General features: G+C 42.4%; 1 protein-coding gene across 1 annotated transcript in view; it reads left to right on the top strand.

Annotated features, from left to right (window-relative positions):
• Positions 1-9533: 9533 nt before the first annotated feature.
• Positions 9534-10408, top strand: part of SYBU (syntabulin) — a 100981-nt gene continuing 100106 nt past the window's right edge. Inside the window, exon 1 of the mRNA XM_053558903.1 lies at positions 9534-9715. Coding sequence (XP_053414878.1) covers positions 9683-9715 — 33 coding nt within the window. The 5' untranslated portion in view covers positions 9534-9682. The remainder of the gene's footprint in view (positions 9716-10408) is intronic.

Here is a 10408-nt window from a genome sequence, read left to right as displayed (position 1 = left end):
TAAGAGGTCAAGTAAAGCAAGAACCAAAGTGTCCACTGAATGTGGCAATATGATGATCGCGATAAGCAGTGACTTTAGTTTATTTTTTTATTTTTTTTTTTGTGACTTTAGTTTAAATCATTTCCGTCAAGTGATGATAATAGAAACCAGGTGGTAGGTGGCTAAGCAACAAATGAGAGTGACCAAGGGGAAAAGCAAGGAAAGTCTACTCTTTTGAGAAGGTTGCTGTGACACAGGGAGATGCTATGGCTGATTTAGAGGGATGGGGGGACAAAGGAAGGTTTTGTGGTGGATGAGTGGGGTGGTGACAGAGATGCTAGAGGGAAGTATAAGTGGTGGTCATGGTGGTTGATGAAGGTACAGTGGTGGAGGGGCTGAAGTCGCAGGTGTAGTGGTGGAGATGCCGGTGGCTGCGGAGGTGGTGGTAGAAGTGATGATGGAGGCAGTGATGTTCATGACAGTCAAGGCAGAGGTGGTGGGGATAGTAAAGGCAGAGGTGGTAGTGGTAATAACAATAGTAGTGACAGTGGAAATGAAAATAGTAGCTTAAAATATCGAAAACACATCAGATTGTTCATCCAGTAAGATGAAAGAGCCCGTAAAAGAGAATAAATAGAAAAAGAATGACTCTTAGGTTGATTCCATAGGCAAACAGACAAGGAGTTGAGAGCACAGATGTAACCATCTTCCACAGTTAAAATTCCCATACCAAAATGCTTAGTCTTCAAATGTGTCCTGGAGTTCCATTCCCGCCCCTCTCTCTTTGCTTTGGTGCTTAATGCTAATCCTCTGCCTAAAACATCCTTTCTCCCTCTCATCATCAGCGTACAACTTCTATTCTTTCTTCAAAATAGAACTTAGACTCTACCTCTTCCAGGAAGCCTTTTCTAACCTCCTCCCTCAGTTTGGAAAGGATGCCTGTTCTCTGGGCATTCAGAACACACTGTACATGGCCCATCACAGGACTGTCCACTGGAATGTAAGATCCATGAAAGCAGATACTGTATCTCGTTCATTAGATCTTCATTTATTCAGTCAACAAAACTAACATACCACTACTACTATTAACAAAAAACAATGGGGCTGGGCACAGTGGCTCATGCCTGTAATCCTAGCACTCTTGGAGGCTGAGGTATGGGGATTGCTTGAGGGCAGGAGTTTGAGACAACCTGAGCAAGAATGAGACCTGTCTCTACAAAAAAATAGAAAAGTCAAGTGGGCATTGTGGCCAGAGCCTATTGTCTCAGCTACTAGGGGAGGTGAGGCAGGAGAACAGCATGAGCTCAGCAGTTTGAGGTTACAGTGAGCTATGATGACATCACTGCACTCTACCCACATGAGAGAGCAAGACCTTGTCTCAAAAAAAAAAAAAAATCTATTGAGCATATGCCAAGCAATGATGAGACAATTTCAACCTCTGGTCTGTTTTTGTAAATAAACTTTTCTGTAACCCTGTCACACTCATTTTCATATTGTCTGTGACTGCTTTTGCCTTATAATGGCAAGAGGAGCAGTTACCATGAGGTAACCATGAGGACCGTACAAGTCACAGATCCTAAAATATTTACCATCTCACCCTTTCCAGAAAGAGTTTACCCATCCCTGGTTTTATCAGTGAAGATTACAAGAGTGAGTCAATCAGATACCAGCAATTACAGCATAAAGTGACAGCAAAATGTATTTGGACAGTAGAAAATAAAAATGTAATTGGAGGCATAGGAGATGCACTTAATCTACCCTATCCGAAGGAAGAGGGAGAAGAAGCATTTTAGTTTATCTAACATCTAGTACTGTCTAGCATACCAGTAGATGCTCTAAAAGTGGACCAATTTTTTCCAAAAGGTAAAATCATGTGGGACATGAAATACTTGACTAAGATGCTATGGGAAATGGCTGAAATACCATTCCAAATGATTGTTGCTATTTCTACCACAAGGAAAAAAAATTGAGATCTCATTTGTTCTAATATGCAGTCAATTTTTAAACTAAATTATTTAAATATTTTAGGCTTTTTATCTTATTCCAAAGGGGTAAGGCTCCAACTTGAGTCTCCCCATAAATAAAATGGAAACTCTGATCCTGGTGCCTGGACCTGGGAAACTAAGAGCTGGAAGACACTTGCGTGGTCTTCACCTTGCTCTTTAAAAGTGTTGCCAAGAAGGCTGTTAACCAGTGTGATGAAAGTGTGTCAAACGGTCTGTGAAGCTAGTGAATGATGCCCCATGATCATATCAATGTACACAGCTATGATTTAATAAAAAAAAATAATAAATAAAATAAAAGTGTTTTATCGTGGATTTTAATGTCAAAGCCTAACCCAGAAACATGACCTAAATATTCTCTTGGTTTCTCTATTACACACACATATACACACACACATCTATGCCAAATATCATTTTACATATAATATAGATATGCATATATATGTATGTGTGTGTATATATATATATATATACATATTTCACACAGATGATACCACCCTTGAATGAGGGAGTTATGGGTTCCATCCCCCATGCAGTCAAAAATTCACAGATAGCGTTTGACTTCCCTAGAACTAAACTACTAATAGCCTGCGGCTAACCAGAAGCCCTACAGATAACATAACTAGTAGATTAAAATATATTTTGTATGTTACATGTATTATAAACTGTTCTTGTATAATAAAGTAAGATTTAAAAATGAAACTAGGATTAAGAAAATCCTAAGGAAGAGAAAATGTATTTGCTACTCATTAAGTGGAAGTGGCTGGTCATGGAGGTCTTCACCCTCATCATCTTCACCTTGAGTAGGCTGAAAAGGAGAGGGAAGGGGAGGGGTTGGCTTTGTTATCTCAGTGGTGGCAGAGGTGGAAGAAAATCCACTTATAAGTGAGCCAGTGCAGTTCAAATCCATGTTAAGGGTCAACTGCAATCTTGTATTTTTAAGAAATATGTACATATGGGCGGCGCCTGTGGCTCAAGGGGTAGGGCGCCGCCTGTGGCTCAAGGGGTAGGGTGCCGGTCCCATATGCCGGAGGTGGCGGGTTCAAACCCAGCCCCGGCCAAAAACCAAAAAAAAAAGAAATATGTACATAACTCAAACCTGACAGATTCATACTTATAGATTTCGTCTATATCAGATATGGAAAACAGATTCTACAGAAAGGTCAATGACAATTAATCAACGGGCTACCTGTGGTACTGTGTGGAACAAACTTGTAAGGCCACTTATGATCCTGGAAGAATTAGAATTACACTTCACCGGTGAACCAATGATGTTTGCCTTGTATACTGTAGGTGAGATGATGGACGAGAATCAACTTATGTGCCATCTTGTTCCTTAAGGATATCACACATTGACAGATTTCTTAAATGCACTTTTGCCCCAAGATTACCATAGGACAGTAGTAATCCAAAAACTGAGGCAGGTGGAAAGTTCTTAATGGATAGGATAATTCAAGATGGATTATCCTAATGCAGAGGATAATAATAACAATAACTTACAATTGCAAAGCACTTCATTGATTTCACAATATCCTCATGGGTTGAATCTCTGCAGTTTCTTGTATTTCATAGATTACAAGGTGAAGTCAGTAGGGCTCGGCACAGTTAGTAGAGCTTAATGATTCATCTATGATCATGTGGAATTTCTGGCAAAGATTAAATACAGTGAGTCTGACTTGTAAATGTGATACCTTCATAGACAGAGACAGCTTCCTGGGACTTGAAGGGAGCCCACTGCTCTGGGTAAATGTGATTAGATGTTATCACAAATGTAAATGTATATTCATTCATGCAATTGATATTTATTAAGTGTCAACTGTATACAAGGCATAATCACAGAGATTCTGAAGATTCTTTGAAAGTCATTACAAAATGTTAAAGAAAAATGTTGTAATACAAAGCAAGAAACTTATTACATTAGAAATATTAAAATGGGATGGGTGTGGCGGCTTTTGCCTAGCACTTTGAGAGCTTAAAGCAGGAGGATCATTGTAGGCCCAAAGTTGAAGACTAGCCAGGGTGACATAGCTAAGACCTTGTCTCTATAAGAAAAGAAAGAAAGAGGAAAGAAAGAAAGGAAGGAAGGAAGGAAGGAAGGAAGGAAGGAAGGAAGGAAGGAAGGAAGGAAGGAAGGAAGGAAGGAAGGAAGGAAGGAAGGAAGAAAGGAAGGAAGGAAAGAAGGAAGGAAGGAAAGAAAGAGATAGAAAAAACTTTTGTAATTAGCTAGGCATGGTGGCATGTGCCTATAGTCTTAGCTACTCAGGAGGCCCAGGCAGGAGGTTCGCCTGAGCACACGAAAGGCTGCAGTGAGCCTTGATCACACCACTACACTCCAGCCTGGGTGACAGAGGAGATTCTGTCTTTAAAGAAAAAAGAAAGAAGGAAATATTAAAAGGAATAGTCAATGTAACAAACGTACCACCATTATTTCCCATGAGCCTGGCATTGTGCTAAGTGATAGAGATAACAACTTTTTTTTTTAAGTGCCTAATGCTAGGGCATTAATTCCCCTTAAGTCTCAGTCATTCTATAATATTCACTTGATATCCATACAAATCACCTGAAGAATGGGTTAAATTAATCACCTCAGGATGCAATTTGTTGGGTGGAGTTTAGATTCCAGAATGGACTCCACAATTACACTTTTTTTTGAGACAGAGTCTCACTATGGTGCCCTCAGTAGAGTACTATGGCATCATGGCTCACAGCAACCTCAAACTCTTGGGCTTAAGTGATTCCTTTGCCTTTGAGGTCATAAACACCTTCCTTTTACAGAGGTAGACAGACAAATATGACTTAAGCTTCAAAATCACAAAACTCCCTTTCCTCTTCCATGAGACCTGTTGCTATGGTGACCGTCTGCTCAGCTGTGACTAAACATCTTCAGGTGGCTTCAGTTTGGGAAGACAAACTAAGTCATGTCTGAACCACATCCTGTTCACATAGTAACATACCTTTACATTTGAGAATAAATTATCCACTTTTAATAAAAGAAATCCCTTGGCTTTAAAATTGTCTATATGTAATAAAGACTCTCAAATGTTTATCAGCAGCCTCCTTGGAACTCCAGACTTCCACCCAAGAACTCCATTTGAATACCTGATTATTACTTAAAATTTCACGTGATGAAAACAGAACTTAATCATTTTTCCCATCCCCATCCCAACATCGACACTGTCATAATCCTGCTCCATCAAAAACAACAACAACAACAAAACCATATCTTCATCCACTCAGTTGTTCGGACCAAATCCTGGGCATCAATCACATAGACTTCTCATTCTAGCCATCAGCATATCCCATCAGTCCATTTCTAACATTGCGGGACCATTTTCACTTCCCATCATCTTTCCCATTGATGCACGTCCACCTACCCATCAGTCTCCAATCAAGTGTCACTTCAGGAGTGTTAGTTGAATAAACCAAACCCAGAGGCTTATTTCCCTTTTTAACTTCTTTAAAAACTTACCAATGCCTGGAAAGACCTGTTTGCTCACACTCCTTTTATCTAACTTTCTCCATTAGAATATCAGTTCCTTGAGATCAGAGATGCTATTTATTTTGTGCATCACCAAATTCCCAGCATCTAAAACTGTGCTTGACATACAGCCACTCAGTAAATATTGCCTGACTGACTCTGTCTGTTCCCATGGTACCATTGTCTTGTTTTATGATTTCCAACAATATTCTTTAGGATGTGATGTAATTGTAGATGATTTACTTTCTCTGGGCACTTGTTTCTTCATTTATAAAATGGGAGAACTTAAATAATCTATAAGTTTCCTACCTGTGTTAAATTTTCACGACTCTGTGTATAAAGCTTACTGGAATTATAAAATACTCCATTTCTGTTCAATTCACTGTGTAATTTCCAATTAGCTCTTTGTCCTTACTGTCACACTCAGTAGTTACAGTTCACAGAGCACTTTTGTTTCCATTATCCCCTTTGACACTCACTTCAAACTCCTGGAGCATCATAGCATTTATTATTTCTGTTTTGCAGGTGAGGAACTATAAGCTCACAGGATACATGACTTTCTGAAATTTGCCAGGCATCTCATTTCACTAGATGAGTCTATTATAAATAAAAGTCATTGGCTAATTTTAAAATTTGTTCATAATCATGATGTGGGGCCAGGAATTGTAGTAAATAATTTTCTCCAAAATAGTTTTTAATCAATATTAATCATCATATATGTGGCTTAAGGAAGTCTAACATAGTTTCCAAATCTTTGCAAGAGTTTTGATTGGACTCTAGCCCAAAGATTTCTATAAGAGACACCAATTGAATACTTAAGTACAGATAAGGCAGACTCTATTCTTAGAACATGACCAAAACTATCCCCTTCCCATCTGCAGTAGCATATAATATTTTTCCATTTGACTTATTCCTTTGAGTAAAAACATTGCCTTTAGACAGTGAATAGGAATACAGAATAATCTTAACTTAGCTTCAAATCCCCACTGCACAATTTATTATCTTTGAGACTGTAAACAAGATATGAGCTTCCTTTTCTTTATTTATAAAGTATATAGAAAAAACTACCTCTGCATAAAATGTAATAATTAAGAAAATGTTGAGATACTCCACAAATGTGAGTTCCTACCCCTTCCCATCCTGTTGTTTTAAAGGAGTAACATATCAAACCAATCATACTTTGGCAAACAAATCTTAAGGAAATAGAGGGAAGGAAAGGAAAGACAAGATGGGTTTGAAATATGGTACTGAATAAACGTTACTGAATGAGGAAATTAATTATGGACACATACTAGTTCTATATATTTTTCATAAGAGCAATGAAAAAATAAACTTCAAGTGTTCTTAGAACAAGACGATTATACTTTGGTCCAGAAAAGAAAGGCTGGCATTTCTTTGAGATCACGTTAAGTGCACTGGTTTACATTTGACTCTGGATTTATTATATGAACTAGGTGCCTTCTGGGCACCATTTGAACCCTCCAACTGTGAGCTACTTATTTACCATCCTTTTAAGTTCAGGTCTTGAGAAGTTAAAAGTGAGTTTTCTCTAGTCTAATTTTAGTTCTAAAGTCTAGGGAAAAACATAGGTTAGGAAAAGTTTGTTGCTTTTGTTGCTGTCTTGGTAGCCACGAGGAACGAGTCCTGGCTTGCAAACATAAATTTTGGGAAGGAGTTGGGAGCTAAAAAGGGAGAAACAAAGAACCAAAGAACTGAGTAAACATGACAGAGGTAACATCTGAGAGTCTGAACTATGTAACCTTTTAAAGTCCCTCAGTCTCCACAATCCTATAACCCTGTGATTTTAGCCTTCCTTCCAAAGGAATTCTACTACATTTTTGATAATCACACTGCATTATTGGACTATGTCCAGTGAAGTCTGGGTTCAATGGTTTGTGCTTTGATATCTGCCTAGAGAGGGTTCTTGGATTCTTAGTTTTGGAAGATGCACTGTGGAGGTCATATGTTGTTGACCAGGAGTGAGCTGCTGAGCTGTTAGATGACCCTCCTTTGTTCCGTAGCACAGCCAGCATTGAGTCCACTCTAATGAAAACCATGGAGTTGGCCGCCTCCCATTTTCTTGTCCACTTGACCCCTCCCACAGAGCCACCCCTTCTTCCTCTCCGCTTTACCACCCACAGCTTGTCACCCCCAACCTCACTCACATGCTTACATACCCCTGTGCTCTTAAGTCTTTGGAATAAAAGTCTAATAACATTTCTTTCCAAATAGGTAGAAATCCCCATTCTAAAAGAAAATGTTAAGTGGCAAGGATGTGACACTGGTTGTCTTTAGCCCAGTAGTCTTACATTTCCGTAGCACCTTGAATTCACTTTCTTTTTTAGCTTCATAAGGTTCTTACAGGAACTAGTAGAAATTCAGTAGAAACCATCCTGGGATGTCTGATGTAGAGGTCCTGGAAGCCTGGGTTATGAAGAGAAGGAAAGCGATGACCAAATTCCTGGGACACAGCTCCAAGGGAACACAAGCCAAGCTGCTGAAGGAAATGCCAGGCACACAGCACTTTTTACCAAAAGCCAAAGTGGGGGAACTTACGCCTCTAAAGGCTGAGGGAGGATCAAACTCAATGGCTGGACCTTGAATGAAGGAAGGGGCATATACTAAGACCTAGCAGTGTCAAGATTTGGCAAAAAAAAAAAAAACAGAAGAGAGAGAGAGAGTTTTCTGTTGTTGTTCAGATGAGCTCCATTATGTTATCAATCTGCATTTTCAATGGGGAAGGGGTTCTCTAGGGCTTAGAAAACACCAGAGAGAAGGAATCTTAGTGTCTGAGCCTTTTGATCAGAGAGATGGAGAAAGGGTGACCAGACAGATGAAAAGGAGCTGAGACAACAAAACGTATTGAATGCAGGGAGTGTGTGCCAAGTTAAGTAGATGCATGAGAAGGATGAATTTGGACCGTGTACATTTGAACCGCGAGTTTCCCCACACATAAGTATAAGCAGGTTATACTTCAAGCAGAACTCTAGTGAATATGGTGAGAAGGGTCCAAGACAGAAGCAGTAAGGTGGAGGCCGGCTGCTCTCCAGAAGCAGTCTCCATGCAGAAAGCCCCTTCAGGGGGGAAAGTGAGGACCAGTCTAAGTGTAAGCAAAGAGCAAACGAGAAACTCGCCTGGAAGAGCCTTTAGCACGACTGTGTTGGCGGCTCTGTGACACTGAGCCAGGGTAGGAGGATACACCCTGTTTCATCACCAGGAGCTTTAGGGAAGTTGGATGTTCTCAGTGGGGCTGCTCGGGAGTCTGGAGATTCTGCAGGAAGAAAACATTCTCCTCTCTGTCTTCCAAAACCTGCCTTCGCAGAGAAGCAGGGAGTGGGGTTGATGGTTAGGTGTGAATTTGATCTGGCCAATTAGAACACAGTTTTCATTCAGGTCTGAGGTTTCCTTCAGCCTTACCTAAACTCGGTATCAATTATATCTATATTGCCCTGGCTATTAAATAAGTCTACTGTGTTCTGTTTGTTTGTCCCTCTTTGTTTTTAACCCAATCAGTGTTATCTCTTGTGCATTGGTAAGAGAATGGCCACATTTATCCCCCAATCACAGATCAGGAAACTTTAGCAAAGTTGCAGAGCACGAAGTCTTTGTCCCTCAGCTTTGGGCCACGCGTGCTTATCTGCACCACACGAACAGGCTGCAGGCCTGGGAGAAATGTTCCCAGGGAGACCGTCCTACAGAGCCTCTGACGTGCGCGCTGCAGTTTTCACGATACTCCTTAACTCCGCCAGCGAGGGAAACCCCGCCTTCGGTCCTGTCGCCCCGGGGACTCCGCGTAGGGCTGTGCTGTGCAGGCTCCCTCCACTCGGTACCCCCATCCCCCGCCTGGTTCCAGAGCCTCTGCAGCGTTCCACCCAAGCCGCTCGCGGCTTCAGGAAACAGAGTCTGCGGCGCGTCTGCTGAGGCTCTGGCGACAAGAAGCAGGCCTTCAGGTCCTGAGTCCCTGGAGCAGAACCTCTGGGCTCCGGGAGCACCGCCCTCTCCGCGCCCACGCGCTGTGCCCCACCTACGGTGCCAGCCTTCGGTCATCGCCCTTTTCCCCACTTGGTCCTCAGCCTCGACCGCTGCAGAGGCCGAGGGCCCCCAGGGACCCGAGCGCAAGGGCTGCTGTGGCAACACGTGTCTGACCCCGGCTGGCGCGGGGGTCCCCTCTGGCAGGCTCCCGCCTCCCAGGAGCATCTAGGTGTCTCCTCCAGGTTCCAGGATGGCGCGATGGGGTCCTCCGGGGAAAGAAAGGGTAAGATCGGGACGTCTGCGCGGGCTGTGCTGTCGGTGCCCGCGGGCACGAGGAGGGGGTGGTCTTCAGTCCAGTGAGGGCCGCGGGGAGCTCCGGGTCCGGGGGCGCCCCTTCGGGTGTGGAGATACACAGGTGCTCAGGCACACACAGAAGGGGGTCGCGGAATGGAGCATGGAGGAGACTCAGCTGAAAGGGGCCAACGGGAAGCTTCCCTGTTTGGTTACTGAGATGGGCCGGCTGGACCCATCCGCGCAGCAAGCAGGGTGGCCAGGCCCGGGTATTGGCCGTCGGCTCTGGCTCTCCCGGCACTGACTGTCCTCGGGAGTAGGGCTTCCATGTGGTGTGTTTTGATAAGGAACGTTGAATAAAGAAGAGGTTGTTCCTCAAAGAGCCTCTGTAGGTCTATCCAAAGGCTTGAATAATACAGAGTCCTCAGTGCTTCCTAGGGAAATTTTCATGAAGATTATTCGAGGTGAGAAAGGGGGACCTATTTGTCCCCAGTGTTTTCTTGGAGAGCTCGGCTCTGTTGATGAGCTGTAAACATCTTAATGGTGATTGGTATGAAGGGGTTGGAATCTAAAATAGTCAATTGTAGAGCGGGAGAGATCTGTAAGCTTTATTTCGTGGGCAGAGAATGATGGTTAAAGATGAAAGAAATCATTTGGAGCAAACTATAGTCTTTTTCTTCAGCGG

Source organism: Nycticebus coucang, chromosome 13 (genome assembly GCF_027406575.1).
Source record: "Nycticebus coucang isolate mNycCou1 chromosome 13, mNycCou1.pri, whole genome shotgun sequence".
In the NCBI taxonomy this organism is placed as follows: domain Eukaryota; kingdom Metazoa; phylum Chordata; class Mammalia; order Primates; family Lorisidae; genus Nycticebus; species Nycticebus coucang.
This window is presented reverse-complemented; position numbering and strand designations above follow the sequence as displayed.